Source organism: Phycodurus eques, chromosome 4, assembly GCF_024500275.1.
Source record: "Phycodurus eques isolate BA_2022a chromosome 4, UOR_Pequ_1.1, whole genome shotgun sequence".
NCBI classification, from domain to species: Eukaryota; Metazoa; Chordata; class Actinopteri; order Syngnathiformes; family Syngnathidae; genus Phycodurus; species Phycodurus eques.
In genome coordinates this window covers 22,701,125-22,718,822 of record NC_084528.1, presented here as the reverse complement: position 1 = coordinate 22,718,822, position 17,698 = coordinate 22,701,125, and the positions used below count along the sequence as shown (strand labels likewise).

The window sequence follows — 17,698 nt, the reverse complement described above, 5'->3', positions numbered from 1 at the left end:
TTGCCTCAAAAACATACAGCATATGTATCACATCAAAATGTTTCCCCATAAGAATGTGGGTGGGGGTTAGTTCATCACAGGTGAGTTGATTGTGTGAGTCAAGAGTTGCGGTGAAGAGTTGCCCAGTTTTGTTTTTTGTTTTTATTGTCCAGACCAATTCACACAAGTGAGATGCCCCAGTCATATCAAAGCGTCTTTATTTGAAAATTAGTAATTTTTTTTGTTTTTTTGTTACAAAACAAGTCAATAAGTTATGCCACTACTGTAGCGTGCACAGCCAGCCAATGAGGGACCGGGGCGGGGTTTCCTGCCTCTATGCAATAGTCATTTGTTTTCTCTGGTGGTGGACACCCCAGACCCCTGGTATTCTCACCCGTCTAACTGACGTTACAAGGGAAAATAATAATTTCATTCATTCATCTTCCGTTCCGCTTATCCTCACTAGGGTCGCGGGCATGCCGGAGCCTATCCCAGCGAAAGGAGGGGTACACCCTGAACCAGTCGCCAGCCAATCGCAGGGCACATAGAAAAAAAAACCCACTCGCACTCACATTCACACCTACAAGCAATTTAGAGTCTTCAATTAATGCATGTTTGGGGATGTCGGAAGAAACCGGAGTGCCCGGAAAAAACCCAGACAGGCACAGGAAGAACACGCAAACTCAACACAGGCGGAGCCGGGATTAACCCCGGTCCTCAGGACTCTGGCAGATGTCCTAACCAGTCGTCCACCGTGCCGCTTGAAAATAATAATAAAAAATTTAAAAAGGAGAAAATATGCTAACACAAAGGTGCCTAGAGAGCCTTAAGATAGCGTGTGACAAACAATAAAATACATTCTCTCTTCTTCTACAGTTGCTTGTTTGGTCAGCAGCGAGACATTACTAACGCAGGGGTGGGCATTTAATTTTTTAAAAGGATAAATGGACCAGCTCATTCCTAAATGAGGTGTTAAATACCAGGTGAAGCATACAGTACATATAAAAGTTTATTTTGATAATAAAATGTCATTAAATAATAAGTCAATTTATTGTAATGCCAATAAAAAAACAGGTATAACTGTAATCATTCATTCATTCATTTTCAACACCGGTTATCCTGGTTAGGGTCGCGGGGGGCTGGAGCCTATCCCAGCTGACTTCGGGCGAAAGGCAGACTACACCCTGAACTGGTCGCCAGTCAGTCGCAGGGCACATATAGACAAGGACAACCATTCGCACTCACATTCACACCGTCACTGAGTGGGAACTGAACCCACGCTGCCCGCACCAAAGTCAAGCGAGTGTACCACTACACCATCAGTGACCATAACTGTAATCATAATAAATAAATTATTTTTAATATTTACAATATGTAAATCAATTTATGAATGATTTAAGATAAAATAATTGAAAATAACCATTAAATGAATGCTACAAATATCAAGGGACTCTTTATAATGTAACAACTGGGTGGGCCGGATTAAAGAAGGGAGCAGGCCATACGTTGCCCACCCCTGCGCTAAAAGGACGAAGAAGCAGCCCGTGACCTCAGTTTCAACCGGACGTCGTCGCGTAAACATGACGTGCGTACTGCAGCTTCCAGTTAAACTACATCCCGCCACAATAAAGTATGCAACCCGGGAGACCGCGTCACACCCGCACACTTCGTACCTCGCACCCAATTTAGTAAATTGCGCACGCGCCTTACAACTCTCATGTGTGAGATTTGTTATATGCGTGTGGCACTTTACTAAGTTGCAGTTGCAAGATACGAACAGTGCAGCTTACCAAGTTTCATGCATGAGTCATAAAGCGCGTGTGCAACTTATGAAGCGTAACACACAAGATTTATAAAGGTGCGGTTGCAACTTTGCAAGTTTCGCACGAGATTCGTGAGGCACAGTAGCAACTTACCTGCGCCTTGCATATCTCGCAAGTGTAAGTCCCACACACGCCTTTCACAGTCTATGAATGTGATGTTTTGTAAAGCACTTTGGGCACCATATGGTGTAGCTAAACCGCTAAATACAGTTGCAACCAGATATTTACGTAGACATGCTTTTTTTCCCTAACTGCAACATGAAATCAGATTAAACTTTTCCTGTTTGAGATCAATTAGGATTACCAAAATAATTTCTATACGCTAAATGCCAGACTAATGAGGGGATCTTCAAAGTTTACATACATTTCATTAGTGTTTGGTACCATTGCCTTTAAACTGTATGACTTTGGTCAAACATTTTGGATATCCTTTCTCACAATAGTTGGGTGGAATTTTGGCCCATTCCTCCTGACAGAACTGGTGTAACTGAGCCAAGTTTGTATGCCGCCTTGTTCACACGTGACTTTTCAAGTCTCCCCATAAATTATCAATAGCTAAAGGTCAGGACTTTGTAATGGCCACTCCACAACGCGGACTTTGTTATCCTTAAGCCACTTTGTAACGAACTTCACAGTATGCTTCGGGTCATTGGCCATTTGGAAGACCCATTTGATGTTTTGCTTCAATATTTCCACATAATGTTCTTTCCTCATGATGCCATCAATGTTGTGAAGTGCACCAGTCCCTCCACGAGAAAAACAACCCCACAACATGATGTCGCGCACCCCCCCTCCCCCCCAAATACTTCAATTTTAGTTTCATCAGACGACAGGACATCTCCGAAAATTAAGGTCTTTGGCCCTCTATGCATTTGTAAACTGTAATCTAGCTTTGTTTATGCTTTGGGGAGTAATGGCTTCTTCCTGGTAGAGTGGCATTTCCACCCATGTCGGTACAGTAGTCGTTTCACTGTGGAAAATGACACTCTTACCAACTTCAGCCAGAATCTTCATAAGATCTTTTGCCTTTGGTTCTTGGGTTGATATGCAGATTTTGAATCAAAGCATGTTCATCTCTGAGACATAGAACCAGTCTCTTTTCCTGAGCGGTGTGATGGCTGGACATTCCCATGGTGTTTATACTTGTGTATAATTGTTTGAACAGTTGAATCTGGCAACTTTGGGGCATCTGGAAATTGCACCCATGGATGAACCAAACTTGTCCAGTTCTCTTTCAGATGTCTTATATGATTTCTTTTGACTTTCCGATGATGTTACACAAAGAAGCTTTGCATTTCAGTAGTGCCTAGTTCAAATACATCGATACGTGCGTGTCTGTGTGCATGTTAAATGTTGTCAAAAGCTTACAAAAAAATGACACTATGTTTTCCCAAACTGTTTAAAGACACAGTCATCTTACTGTATGTAAACGTTTGACTTTGAAGAAAGTAATGAAAAAATGCCTAAAAACATCCTTCTCTCATTAGTCTAGCATTTAGTTAATTGAAATAATTTTGGTAATCCTAATTGGCCTAAAACATGAAAGGTTTAGTCCAATAGTGAGGAAAAAAAGTAAGTCTTTTTATATAGTATATGTAAACATCTGGTTTCAACTGTAAGTGCACACCATTAACTATATCTTACACACACACACAGATTGGTAAATTGTACCTGTACTTCTAATATCTTGCCTGCACAACTTCGTAAGTCGCACCCGCACCCTTCTCGCATGCGCAATTTGCTCAGTCTTATACCCACTTTTCGTTCGTCGCGAGGACAATTTAGTCGATGTTAGATATGTAAACCAAACCTGCACCTTAAGTGTGCAACTCATTAAGTCGCACCCATGCCTTATGAATCTCATACAAATTAATACGTTGTGAGCACAATTTACGCATCTTGAAGCGTATGTTATAGGTCGTACACGCAACGTAAAAATAAGTACAGTCATTTCTCGTGTATAATGTGCACCCATGTATAATACGCACCCTCAAAGTTGACCTCAAAATTCTGTAAAAACCCTTCTACCTATGGAGAGTGCATTTTTACAATGCATGATTTTGCTTCTACCCATATGATCAAAACGAAGTATTATTAGTTTTTTTTAAAGAATTACTCTGAAGTTAAGCACTTTATTTGAACACGTAATCCATTTTTTTTTTTAAATGTACTTGCTCTTATTTTGAAATTCACAGCCCTACTTTTATTTAGTAAATGAGAAAACACACAGTTGTGCTTATATGTTTGAATACCCGGGCAGGATTTGTAAGATGGGTAAAAGGTAAAGGACCAGGCGAAATACATACGCACCCCGTCATATTGGAATGAAAGTGTAGGCTACACCTTTTTATAACCACTAAGTGGCGGTGACATTTTGGAATGAAAGTGTACAGCTTTTTCATAACTACTAGATGGCGGCATACATTTATAAAATGTGAAAGTTTTTTTTCCATTTGCCCCTATACCTATGTATAATGCGCACTATGGACTTTTGACAATTTTTTTTGGGGGGGGGCAGGGGGGAAATGCGCATTATACACGAGAAATTACGGTAGTTGTCTTCTGGGTTCCATAATAAAGATCTCAAGTACATATAATAAATAATTGATGTGTACATAAACACCGCACCTCCTTAGGTGGACATAGTTGGCAGCAGTTCACATGTTCACAGATGATGCAAACAAGGCAGCAGGTTTTTTTCCCCCCCTCTTGCTTTTTTTTCTTTTTAAATGACAGTTTTGTCTTTCTAAGAGGGAGGGCTGAGTTTTTCCAGGTTAGCAGCATACAGGGCGTCATATCAAAGATCAGATCGCAGACCTCAGTCCAGTTTTTCCAGAACCGACGGTACGAAGACCAGACTGAGCTCGCTTCCAAAGTCGCACACAATGGCGGCATTGTTGAGGACTAGTAGCTGCCTCACGCCCTGACCGTCGCTACTCGGGCCCAAGTATACAGTCTGGATCAGGTCTCCATAGTTCAGGTCCCAGAAGGACACGCAGCCCAGACCGCCAGTCACCAGCAAAGAGTCAGAAATCAGACCCAGACTGGAACCGCAGCCGACCTCCTGGGCAGGAGAACACACAAACATGCATACAGGAAGTCAACAGAAACAAATTGATGAGAGGCAGAGCACGAAGTGTATGTACATGCACATGCACATGCACGCGCACGCACGCACGCACATGCACGTACACACGGACGCAAACAGACACACACCTGCTGTATACAGTATAGTTTGATGCCAGTGCTTCTGTCCCATACGCATATGAGGTCATCCAAACCCGAGCTGATGATGCAGAGTGGTGTGCACACCAGGGAGGTGACGTCTCCACGGTGACCAAAAACATGGCTGACACGGTTTCCCGTCAGGACATCCCACAGGCAGATGGCGCCGTCCTGGCCGCCGCTTGCCAGGACCATCGTCTAAGAAACACAAGAACAACAAGAAAACTTTAGCAATGCGCATACGGTTGGTCTCTCTCTCTCTCTCTCTCTCTCTCTCTCACACACACACACACACTTCAGAGAAACAGAAAGTGACCTCATCAATGTAGACAGCGGTGATGCCTGCCGAGTGGCCTTGCAGCGTGAAGAGGCAGCACGAGTCTTCCAGACGATAAACCTGAGCGCACACAAACATGAAGCACATTCTGCCATCTTTTTCTGACATGTCCCACGTGGCCAGCGCCCCGTCTCCCCAACACTTCCTTACCCGCACGGTGTGGTCATGGCTGCCGGTGACCACCCTGCCGGCGGCGGCCCTTAGCACTGTGATGGGCTTCTGGTGGGCGCACTGCACCGAGCGCGTCAGCTGGCAACTGATGGCATCCTCGCTGCTGTAGCAGGGAGACGTGGGGACGCCACCCCGCCCCGGAGTACCTAAAAAAAAAAGGGGGGGGGGACAAACAAATTAACATTATTTTACCACATTTTGTCAAGTACAAGTTCACAATACTTTGATAAAGCTCACTTTTACATTCCTGAGGCTCGCAACAACATCTACACATAGCACAAGCTTTGTTTGCTATTGGTGATTGAGTAAGACGTAAGTTGCAGCGTGAAGCAACTCGCATTATTATTGGCTATTTCTATTGTTTGTCAAAACATGAACGGACCGTTGTAGCCGCAAAACAGCGAGACTAAAGATGCCCACGGAGCACGCTACCTTGTTATTGGTGGCCCCTCCAAGCTTTATCGAGAGAAGCGTGCGCTGGCTGCGGTTTTTGCTTGCATCATTACATCATGGTTCAGCCGTTTTGTTTCGGCCACAAAAGTCTTTTGGCCAAAAACTAAAAATATTCTTTTGGGCCATTTTTGCCTAAGATTTTTGATGGCCGAAAATTCATGCATCACAATTTGTGTTTTTTTTTTTTTTACATTTCCTTGTTTTTTTTGTTCGTTTTCTTTTACTAGCAAAAACAGGCTTTCATAAACTTACATTTTTGCATCTTTGCATATCGAGAAAAGCTCTGTTTACAACCAGTAAATTTCTAATCTAATCTAATTTCTCATCTAACGCCTCGATGAATACAGATAATTCAGTTTCAGAAGAAAATAGTGTGACTCGCAATTGTTTTCTCCACTTTATGCTACGTGTCAAGTTTCTATTTGTGAAACATATCACGTAATGATCCTAATAAAGTAAACACTCCTTCAAAAATTGTCATCTTACTGCAGATTTCTCCTGTTTTGGTTCTGAATGTGATTCTGCTGCTGCTCAGTGCAGGGCCGGATCCTATCTAGTGGGATACATGGCTGCTGGCCACATGAAAAATTGTAAAATACTATTTGCCTTTTGACCTTTAACAAAAGGCTGTGATGTTGCAGTTTTAAAAAAATAAATATAACACACTGTATATCAAAACAATGTGGACAATTGCTTGCCACATCCTGACTTCAATTTATGGATCGATTTTAGTGAGTTTTATAAATGAAAGGTGAAGAATGTCAACATTTAAAGTGTCACACGCACTTTTAAGGCGCACCAAAGTGGTCTTACCTCGGTACTGAAGCAAAGCGAGAGGTTTGTTGACGTCCACGCTGAAGAAGTCGAGAGAGCCGTTCAGACGCGCTGCCACGATTCTGATAAAGACAGTGACACATCAGCTGATGGTTTTTAAAAGTCAAAAATGGTGCAAGCAGACCTGTTGTTGAGGAAAACCAGCGCAGTGATGCCGGACGCACCCTCGCCCTCGCTGCTGCAGCGCAAACGGCCGTCGGTGGTGTCCCAAAGCTACAAACAAAACAGCGTTACAAAATACACACACACACACACAGTATTTCTTGGACAGACCTCCAGTTTTCCATTGCTCCGCCCAGCAGCTATGAGATTGCCTCTAAGCTCCAGCGCCCACACTGAGCCGTCACTCAAGTCCGGGGCCATCAGGTCGCAGGCGTCCCCGAAGCTTGGGCGGCTGTGGGGCAGCATGCTGGAGGGCGGAGAGGACGATGAGGGGGAGAAGAAGTTTGACGGCGAGGGCGGCTCGTGCGCCATGTACGCGTCCGCCACCAGGTCGCCATAGTCAAAGCCTTCCCTGGTGGGCGGCGGGGCGCGGGGGCAGGCCGGCGTGGAGGTGAAGTTGGTGTCGATGAGCGGCGTCAGGTCCGGCTGGTCTTTGAAGAGGGGCGGCCGGCTCGGTGTGGTGCGGTGCCTCACCTGGTAGCCCTCGTCCTCAGACAGGCTGTCGCCGCTCAGGGAGAGGTCAGGACCCTCTGAGCCAAAGTTTTCCCAGCAGCCGCTGCTGCTGCTCCGCCTCAGCCTGGGGGGGACCCAATCAACATGCGAACACACATCTATGATGGCTGCTAACATCAGTGTTTCTGGCACCCAGCATGGTGTCTAAAAGTACCACCTAAATTGGCATCTAAGGTGGTGTCAAAAGTACCATCCAGGTATCTAAGGTGATATCTAAAGTGACATTAGGGCTGGGCGACATGGTTTAAAAATGTGTCACGATATACAGTGAGTATTTCATAATAATTTCAAAATAATGACCCAGACAAAAAAGGGTGAATTTAGATCATTTTATTATAAAATGTAATCTTGAACCGTTAAACAGAGGACAACACAACTATTATCTCAGATTTATTTATTCATTTAAATAAATCATTTGGTATCTCAAGACCAGTCCAGTTTTGGAGGACACTGCATCACCCCAGGACTTTTTATTATTATTATTATTTTTTTTAAAATTAATATAGTATTGCAATATCTGTGATTATGAGTGTATGCCTTGAAGGAGGCGGGCGGGGGTGAGCAATGTGACGGGAGCAATGGAAAAGAGAGTCTAAAGACGCCAATGGTGTGAATTGTGGCAGACAGAAGACGGTATTGTATGTGATGTTCTGTGCTGGCGCTGGTTCAATAAAGCGACTGGAATTGCATTTGCGACTCCGTTCATCCTTGACCTATTTTTGAAGTCTAAGGTGGGGTATTAATGTGGGCAGCTGAGGTGGCATTCAAGGTAACATTAATCGCGGCGTCTGGCGGGAGGACGAAAACATTGGTCACTCTTACCCGTGCTTGGGAATGACGGTCAGGCAGTCTCCCGTCTGTGCGTCCCAAACCCGAATCTGTCCGGCAAGGCAGCAGCTGGCCAGCAGCATTCCATCACTCGCCAGACACTCGATGTCCTGCGAGACGTCAAAGCTCTAGATCAAATTCTCCAGGTGGTGTGGCGGAGGACACGTCTGGAAACTCTGTTTTCCCACCATGCTGTGGCCCCGCAGCAGGAGCGGCGAGATCTCGCTGACGGGCGGCCAGTATCCGTAGCCATCACAGGGCCGGTCCCCTCTGCGCCGGCGCCCACCATTCTGGCCGTAGTTTCGCGGGCACAGAAGTCGGTAGAGGCACAGGAGCAGCAGAACAAGCAGAACGCCTGCCCCCAGGCCCAGCGCTGCTACCCTGCAGGGAAGGACAGAAACGATAGGAATGTTGAAGGGTTCCCTAATCCACCAAACCAGTGTGTAGTCCAACCAGACTACTCGACTCATCTTAAGGTCCAGGGAGAGGGTGCCGAGACCCAGAACCCAGAGAGAGGGGGTGTGAGTGCCCATGGGGAGTCTAGCTAAGGACCAGCTAAGAAGTCGTAGTCATGTGTGTGTGGGTGTGTTTGTGCTAGTACTGACTTGTAGAGAGTCAGGTCTGTCTGGAGATCTGCCGACACCTTGGGAATGGGCAGAAGAGGTTGCTGGGTGTCCTGAGGGTGGCGCGCTTCAATGGCTTCCTGGGGGCTCAGGTGAATGGCAACAGGGATGACGGGCAAAATGCTGATGTACCTGAAACATGGCCAGAAGTGGAAATTAGCTAGCTACGTGTTCCCTTACCTGCCATTAAAAGGGGTTCCCAATCAGTACTGGTGTACTGACCTCTTAGCTAAAGTGATGTTGTAGTAACTGAAGAGTGAAGGCCAGTGTCTGAAGGAAAGTCTCCTCCATCCCTCCTCGTCCTCAGCACCCCAGGTGATCTGGGGTGCAGCCGGTGAGGACTGGGGGAGTGGTTCTGCCCTGGAGCCAGGGGGGCCCTGCGGTTGGTCTTCAGGTAAGGGCGTCGGGTCCGGTGCCAGGCGGTCAGTGAGTGTACTGGTCGGGTCTCCTCCACGGAAGACAGGCGCCACCTCCAGGTGAGGGTTCAGGCCTCCGCCCCCGTCGTCTCCCAAGGGACTTTGCTCTGACACCTGTGCAGCCAGGTAAGTGCGCACCCCAGCCGGGTCGGTATAGACCAGAATGCCGATCCAGATCACCGTGCTGACCTGCAAACGAGGCAGCGATGAGGTTACACTCGAGACCCCGAGGACATTGTAGCTGAATCCTAAGTGAGGACCTTACACTTCGACCCTACAGTATGTGAGAACGTTACACCCGAAACCCAGAGGGTATTACCTAGGACTGTCACTATCAAATCTTTTTAGAATCAATTCTCCTATTAATTATTGATCGACTAATAATCGCCCCACCACTATTACAAAAAAATAAATGTATTTTAATAAGAAAATATTTATTTATTTTATTACTAACATGGATTTTGTTGGGGGCACGGTGGCCGCCAATAAAACCCCGCTCCTCAGCCTCACAGTTCTGAGGAGCGGGATTCAATCCCCGGCCCCGCCTGTGTGGAGTTTGCATGTTCTCCCCATGCCTGCGTGGGTTTTCTCCGGGCACTCCGGTTTCCTCCCACATTCCAAAAACATGCACGTTAATTGAACACTCTAAATTTCCCGTAGGTGTGAATGTGAGTGCGAATGGTTGTTTGTTTGTATTGCGATTGACTGTCAACCAGTTCAGGGTGTACCCCGCCTCTTGCCCGATGATAGCTGGGATAGGCTCCAGGACGCCCGCGACCCTAGTGAGGAGAAGCGACTCAGAAAATGGATGGATGGATTTTATTCTCCTTTACGAGGGAAGGACTTCAATCCTTAAACTGCATATGTTGGTACTGAGTGTATGGTATAAATTTGGTGTACAGAATTTCAGACAGCAAAATGCTAAACGGTTAGCAATCACGATTAGCAATAGCACGCCCATGATTACCATTTTAGGTCAAAGAACGCTAATTAACATTCAGGTGACTCATACTATTGTTATATGTACATTACAATTCTGTCTGTCTGTCTGCAATAAATATCCGAGTAAAACATGGATTCGGGCAGAACCTTTTTTTTTTTGGATCCCGGCGGAGATTCGAGGCAGAAATTTTGTGTCGACCTATTTTTGTTGTCGATTTAGCAGACTTATTACATTTTTTTCCCCACCCCTGGCATTACATTTGGGACCCCAAGGGAGTTACACTCGGACTCCGAAGGCATTGCACACGAGGCAGCAATGGGAAGGATGTGTCACTCAGGACCCTGAGGACGCTCCACTTGGCACGCCGAAGATGCTACATTCAGGACCTCGTGGACGTTATACTGAAACCAGAGTTTGTCCTCAGTGGAATGTCACTCAAACAGGACCATTTGGACCAGGGGCCAGTTTGAATGGTCTTCTTACCATGATGATGCGCTGAGCCAGGCGCGTACGAGCCAGGAAGTAAACCAGTCGCAACCTCTTGGGGGGACGCAAATTCCTAGTGGGGGGCTGTAGGGTAATGGTGTGAGGAAGGGGCCGTGGGGCAGCGGGCGCCGTCCGTGTGCGCAGAGGTGAGGGCTTTGGTGCCGGCAGCCGATCCTCGGTACGGATGTGCCCATGCAGGTCCATCAGCTGCAGGGATATTTTTATTGATTATTTATATGTGTGAACAGAGGTATTCTGATTTACATGGATGTGCACACCTCCATGCGGCGGACGTCTATAGACAGCACGGTGGTGAAGAAGAACATCTGCAGGAAGAAGTCAGACACCAGGCCCACCACAGCAAATAGGCAGAACTCCTGCAAGCATAAGTGTGATCAGTCACTCAAGAACCTTCCAGTATATTCCAGGTGTTTATATCCACAAAGGCTGAAAACCTGGATGGCTGGCACAAGTGTGAAGTAGCCAATGAGAATGATGCACAATTCAGTGGCCATGTTCTTCATGATGGACCAGCTCTCGTTACTCAGGCCTGCAGAGATAAGTTCCAAAGTCAAAGCTAGGAAAATGTTTATTAAAGGTAATAAGTAGAAGCACACATTTTCTTTCCCATTGGCTGTAAAAAAATAAATAAAAATCCATACAAAAATATATGAATTCTGTGGAAGGCAATGCTGGGGGGAAAAAAAAAACAACAAAAAAACTTGCTGGGGAAAAAAAAAAGCTTGTTAGGGTATCAGGAGAAACAAAGCAAATCCCAGGAGAAGAAAACAGAAAACTGTGTTCTGAATAATTTCATTATCATTTGCCTTTTCTTTAGGCAGAGCAAAAAATAAAGATTAAAATTGTAAATTGGATTTTTGTAAAACTACATTTTTAAAAAGAAATAAATAACATTTAAAAAAAAAAAAAGGTCATATGACCGAGCCCTACCCTGAGCAATGCGGAGCTTGACTTCCAGATCAACGGGGGTGGACACCACAGACTGAGTGAGGACCAAGACGTTCTCCACACCAATCACCACCACCAGGTATGGAAAGATCTCCCTGTCAGCACAAAAGACGCATCCATTTAAAAGTGATCAGATTAGCAACTAGTGCAAAGCAGCACTTGTGTTTGTCACTCAACCATCCAGCCTTCCATTTTTTTTTTTTCATAGCGCTTGTCCCCATTAGGGTCGTGGGTCCTGAAGTCTATACCAATTGACTTTGTGAGCAAATTGGAGTACATCCTGGACTGGTCGTGAGCCATTTGCCATGCATCTATAGACAAATAAGATTTGAAGGTCACACCTAGGAACCTTTTAGAGTCTTCAATGACGCTAACCTGCTAACGTTTTTGGCGTGAGGGAGGAAGCCAGAGCTGAGATTTGAACTACGAACATACAAACTGTGAGACAGATATGTTAACCACTAATACACCAGTTGTCCTTCAATAATGACAAAGATATAATAAAGCAGGAGTACTCAAGTCATGTTATCTGTTATGTCACGACGCATATGATTTGGCGGGAAAGACATCTTGTGAAGAAAAGAAAGTGTGCATGTGGGTCAACACTGGTTACATCAAACACAAACACACACACACACAATCACTATTTGTCTGTGTATTAACGTGTGCGCAGTTGGACCGATGGAGGAGTGTGGTTGTTTGATTGTTGAATGACGCTCGTCACGCCATGGCATCTGCTTTCGAGACATTCTCACATGATTGGACGAACGTGCAGCATCAATATCAGGATAGCAACCACTTGACAGACTACTAGTCAACCATTACACAAATCACTGGAAGTAGGCCACTGATAAGCCTCAGAGAGAGAGAGTGTGTGTGTGTGTGTGTGTGTGTGTGTGTGTGTCGTACCCTCCGTTGAGAGTGGGCGTGAGGCCAAAGAGCGTGCACAGACCAACCGACATGAGCAGTGAGCTCAGCACAGTGACTACAGCAGCCAGAGCTAGACCCCACTTCGACTTCACCATGTCGATCTTACCTGCGGGAGAGAGGAGGAACATCAAGTCAAGATGCTTTGTTTTCAAATGTCCACACACACACACACACACAGTATTACTGGTTATCTGACCAGGACATTGTCAATTCTGCCCGACTGTGACGTGACAAGAGGGTGTAATTTACATAATCCTGCCCCCAAACCCAGTTACTCCGCCCATTACATGGCAGCGAGACCAGCTAAAAATCTGCCACTTAAAGCCACGGCTGGAATACATGGAAGCACTATCTTGTCAAAGCCAAAAGGTAAACAGAGCTGCAGATTAGAATTAGCTAACAGCGTTACCACCGGTATCTGCTGATAAGCGGCACATGCTCAACTGATTGGCTAAATTGTCAACATTGGTGTACGGGGTATTTGTGTTTGGCAATAAATCCGCTACCTTAATTGACAAAGTGTAATTGTGTGGCTTGATAATGTTGGCAAGTGCTGCCTCCACAAAGGAAAATACTATCAAATCTTTATGGGCACTGGCTTTACAGGGGGTACAGTATTGTCCAGCGGTGCCTTGAGATACGAGTGCTTTGACATAAGTGTTTTTTGAGAATCAGAGTCGATCAGAACAAGGTTTCTAGAGGGGAGAGTAAAAAAAGGAAGACTACAAAAGACAAAGCACTAACTGTAAACAAGAGGAGGAAAGTAAATCCTTATATACCGAGAACAACGACACATTAGATATGAGTGTTGTATGGAGTAGTAGTAGTGCTACACCCTGTGAAGGAAGGACAAGATAGGACAGGACAGGACAGGAGGGGAAGCATGCAGGACAAGGGTCGTGAACCCGGCTGTACAACTGAAGTGTGGTAGGAGTGGCTATGTAAATTATAAACGTGTATACGACCAGAGAGTGAGTGAGGGGATACCCAAGAAATTTGGATATTTACTTAGTTTAGTTATTTGTCGCAATAAGTGAGTAGCCCCACACCCAGCGAATAAGTCCCACGGGTCTGTGTCTGCGGACACATCCAAGTGAATTGACACCGTTTTGCATGCATTGACTGACATCGAAATTAATCTGCTTCAAGTTGTGTACTTTGCCTATTGAGCCAACGTTTGTCCTGGCAGCTAGCGGCGGGTCAGCCAAGCACAGGAGATTATCCTCACCGGAACAAGCTTGGCACACAAACGTGGTTCAGATGTTTCCAAGGTGGAGCAGAGAAAAGCAAGACAGAGGACAAAACAGACACTGACGTGTGGAGAAGTAGATGTAGGCGAAGAGGATGATGTAGGTGGTGACCAGCGGGATGAGCTCTGCCACACCGATCTCCTCCTTGAAGTGCACGTGGACCACACGCTCGTTCTTCAGGCTGCAATTGGTGCATGGGTGGAGCTGGTTCAGACGAGCGCGAAGGCTGCCCAGGAACCTAAACACATACCACAGACATTTTTGCCGAAGTCCTGGGGGGGTCATTGGGTTACCAGGGAGATACGTTCCAATGGTGGCGACATAAGATTTTTGGGAAAGAGTCAAACTCGATAAGTCGCCTGCACTAACGCTGAACCGACCCAAGTCATAAGCGATCTAAGCACGTATGTTATAGTCGATGTAGTGCAACAAAAATCACCTTGGGTCATAACTGGACAGCACCATGCTGATGGTGTAAGTCACTACCCTCTTCCTGTTGTAGTGACTCACACCTGTGAGCTTCCCTGGAACACCGAACAGGAGGTCTGGGACACAAACACGAACGCAAAAGCAGAAAAAAACAACATGAAGAAACAATACAAAACAACACAAACACAAATGCACATAAACTCACCAAAACAACACACACTGAATGCAACAACTACACACACTGAATGCAAAAACTAGACAATAACAACACACACAGTCAGCATCTTTGAAAGATCTGTGCGTGTTGTTTTGCTGTGTCCACCTCTGAGCGTGGCAGAGGTGTGCAGGCCTTTGGGCTCGTGTTTCTGGATGGTCTTTAAGGGGTTGGGGTCAGCATCAAAGAGCTCGCGTTGGTTCTGCCAGTAGTTGGCGGGCGACACCAACAGGCAGCCATGCTCCGGCAGCACCGACTGCATCCGCCGCAAACCCGGCAGCAAGTCCGTCACTTGCAGGCACAGCGACTCCAGACTGCGAACGCCCGAGCCGCTGGAAAACAACATACCATTTACCATTACATTTTGGGACAATGATAAGTCAAGATACCACTATATAAGATTGATCGCCAACCTGTCGGCGTGCACGTGGTTGCGGATCTCGTCCAGCAGGCTGAAGACTCGCCCCAGCGGCGAGCGAAACACGTCCACTGGCACCAGGCTGTTGTCCCATGGCGACACCGCCGCCTTCACCAACACTTGCTGGATGTATGCCACCGGAGGTCCCTGGTACTGTGTCAGTCAACATCAGCATGTCAATCAACATGTCCATGAGGTGGAAAACACGACCACACCCACTCCTTTTCTTATTCTTGACACTTCAAATGCATCGGTAATCCCTTGATATTTGCAGGGCATAGGGTCCGACACCACCGCACAAATGTTAAAATTGCTTGTACACAGCAAAGCACAACTTTTCTGTTAGACAGGGCTAAATACAAAAATACAAACCAGTAATTACAAATTTGTCAAATACTACAAAAGAAATGGAGAAAAATCTATTGTGCTTGTGGAGCAGCAGTTTTGATGTACTGTAAATATTGCACATAAGGGACAAGGCAAAAAATATAAACAAAATGTGAAGATACCCAGTCAGGACGTTCTCCGACTTCTACGAGAGGCCCGTGGGTAGGAACACTGTAGTCCCGCACACTTGTGCTGAACTCCACAGGACCTGTTCCGGGGAGCGGGAGCCTCAGTAACGGATAGCTGCCAGGGAGGGAGGAGAGAGATCCAGAGAGAGAGACGGACAGTGGGGGGCACACATACTGAGTCACCTTTTTCAATTAAAGCACAGTGTTTCCCCGCAAAGCCCTGCCAAGGACAGCAGAAATCCACAACTAATTCACATCCCCCCGCCCCCCCCCCCCCCCCCCCCCCCCCAATGGGTTTATAATTGCCTAATAGATGCCACGAGAGCATGGCAAGACACGACCTCTCTCTTAGACAGGGCTATGGCCCGACTAAATGAAGCACTTCCCCTGAATTCAATATAGTTCCTTAGCACCAGAAATGCCACAAAATAGCACCAAAGTAATAGCATTTGGTCTAAGCACAGAAAATACATTATACGTTTATATGATTTTCAGGTTTTAGCAGTCCTCTGAGGGGAACCATTAACTAAGTTGTGGGCCGCAATGAAAATGAATTTGACAACCCTGGTGCAGTGTTTGTGTCGTGTGTCTGTACACACCAGCAGGTGAGGATGCTGACTGAGGTGAAGAGGATGATGGGCACGGGGTAGGTGGCACACAACAGTCCGTGGCGATAGAAAGCCACAGATATCTTCTCCCTCAGCTGCTCGCGCAGCATCATCGTGCTGGAAGGCGTCAACTCCCGGCCATTGGGGAGCGCGAGGCAACCACCGAGCAGAGGCTGCACGACATTCAGGGTCCTGCTCGGCAAAAACAATATTAATAATATTTATGCGTGTACATATAAAGACACTATCATCATTTTAACCCAACTATTTAGCAGCTTATAAACACCATTACCCGCTCTGTCACACACCCATATTGGTCCATTCAAATACTGGAGAATTTCATACAAATCAATAAAATACAATTTAAAAAAGGTAATCGCCCAGCCCTTGAATCTACCTAGCTAACTTGTGTACTCAACTGTGTGTGTTGCTGTTATGGCTATGCGTCCCATTTATTAGGCAAAAATCTGAGGCGGCAACAATTATTTAATTGTTGTTAGTGATTATCATGCCAGGCTCGTTATGACATTCAACTGCTACGCTAAACTGACTAAGCTAACCATGGCATGACGCAAGTGAAAATTAGTGGTCGCAGACTCATAAATGAATGACTGCATGAAATCACAAACATAAGCGGTAGCATAATTCCACATATACATAACGCTACAGAACAATGTGGAACGGGCTAACACATGTGCTAACAACACACTTGCTAACATAATGATTAACCAGTGATGCCAACTGTTAACACAACAAACAGGCTAACATTGTCCTTACACAACATATCTCCCAGTAGAACCGGGCTGCTAATGTAATGTACCGGCCAACATAAATATACCTGCTAACATAACAGATATGCTAAAACACATGCTAACACAACATTTCTGCTTATACACACCTGCTAACTAGGCTTTACACGATCAGGATTTTTGGGGCCGATCACCGATCAGCAAGTTTAAAAAAAACCGATAACCGATCACCGATCCGATCACAAGATGGAGCAACATGCCTATTTACATGACTTGTTCATTTATTGTATATACTTGTGTCCTGTATACTCTATCCATCCAGCCATCCATTTTCTGTACAGCTTATCCTCACAAGGGTTGCGGGCGTGCTGGAGCCCACCCTAGCTCAAATTATTCTCTAGCATTTTAGACAAAAGTTAAAACACCACTGACCTCTAGGGGGCATTCAAGGATTGGCCACTGACATAAGTTTAGGTCTAATCAACATTACAACATGACAGAAATAATGGGTGCTAACTTACTGTAATTAAAGTACTTTATAGCAATTAAATTACTTTAATAAATACTGTTAATTACATGCTTATGCCAACTTTCTCACTGTCCCAGCTATATGGACAGTGTTGTCCAGAGTTTGAGTCCGTTTGACAACAGACATGCTCAAATAGCTGTAAACAAATGCTAACAGACCTGCGAAAGGTGTGCAGCTTGTCTCTCCGGCTCCTGCCACTCATGTGCCTGAAAGCAACAAACTAATTTTGTGTTATGAAGAGTAGCGTAGTGTTGTGTAGCTTAGTTTAGCGTGCGCGTCTCCAGTTAGGTTGTG

At 45.7% G+C, this 17,698-nt stretch overlaps 1 protein-coding gene across 1 annotated transcript; it reads right to left on the bottom strand.

Annotated features, from left to right (window-relative positions):
• Positions 1-180: 180 nt before the first annotated feature.
• On the bottom strand, positions 181-17,582 carry scap (SREBF chaperone). Its single transcript, XM_061674684.1, has 23 exons — positions 17,563-17,582; positions 16,118-16,318; positions 15,513-15,633; positions 14,999-15,156; positions 14,694-14,917; positions 14,382-14,487; positions 14,008-14,180; positions 12,672-12,798; positions 11,745-11,857; positions 11,249-11,343; positions 11,072-11,170; positions 10,791-11,000; positions 9,171-9,553; positions 8,931-9,080; positions 8,514-8,706; positions 8,320-8,435; positions 7,096-7,561; positions 6,947-7,035; positions 6,802-6,884; positions 5,515-5,681; positions 5,344-5,424; positions 5,019-5,225; positions 181-4,866 (listed from the first exon to the last, which is right to left on the bottom strand). Exons 2-23 carry the CDS (start codon positions 16,237-16,239, stop codon positions 4,621-4,623), a joined length of 3,729 nt encoding a protein of 1,242 aa, XP_061530668.1. The 5' UTR covers positions 16,240-16,318; positions 17,563-17,582; the 3' UTR covers positions 181-4,620.
• Positions 17,583-17,698: the final 116 nt, after the last annotated feature.

Bases quoted from the DNA above. Each gene is read 5' to 3' on its own strand.
- scap (XM_061674684.1), bottom strand. From the start codon at position 16,239: ATGATGCTGCGCGAGCAGCTGAGGGAGAAGATATCTGTGGCTTTCTAT. The intron at 14,918-14,998 runs GTTGGCGATCAA...GTTGTTTTCCAG, and splicing joins AACCACGTGCACGCCGACAG to CGGCTCGGGCGTTCGCAGTC. The intron at 14,181-14,381 runs GTGATTTTTGTT...GTATGTGTTTAG, and splicing joins CTGTCCAGTTATGACCCAAG to GTTCCTGGGCAGCCTTCGCG.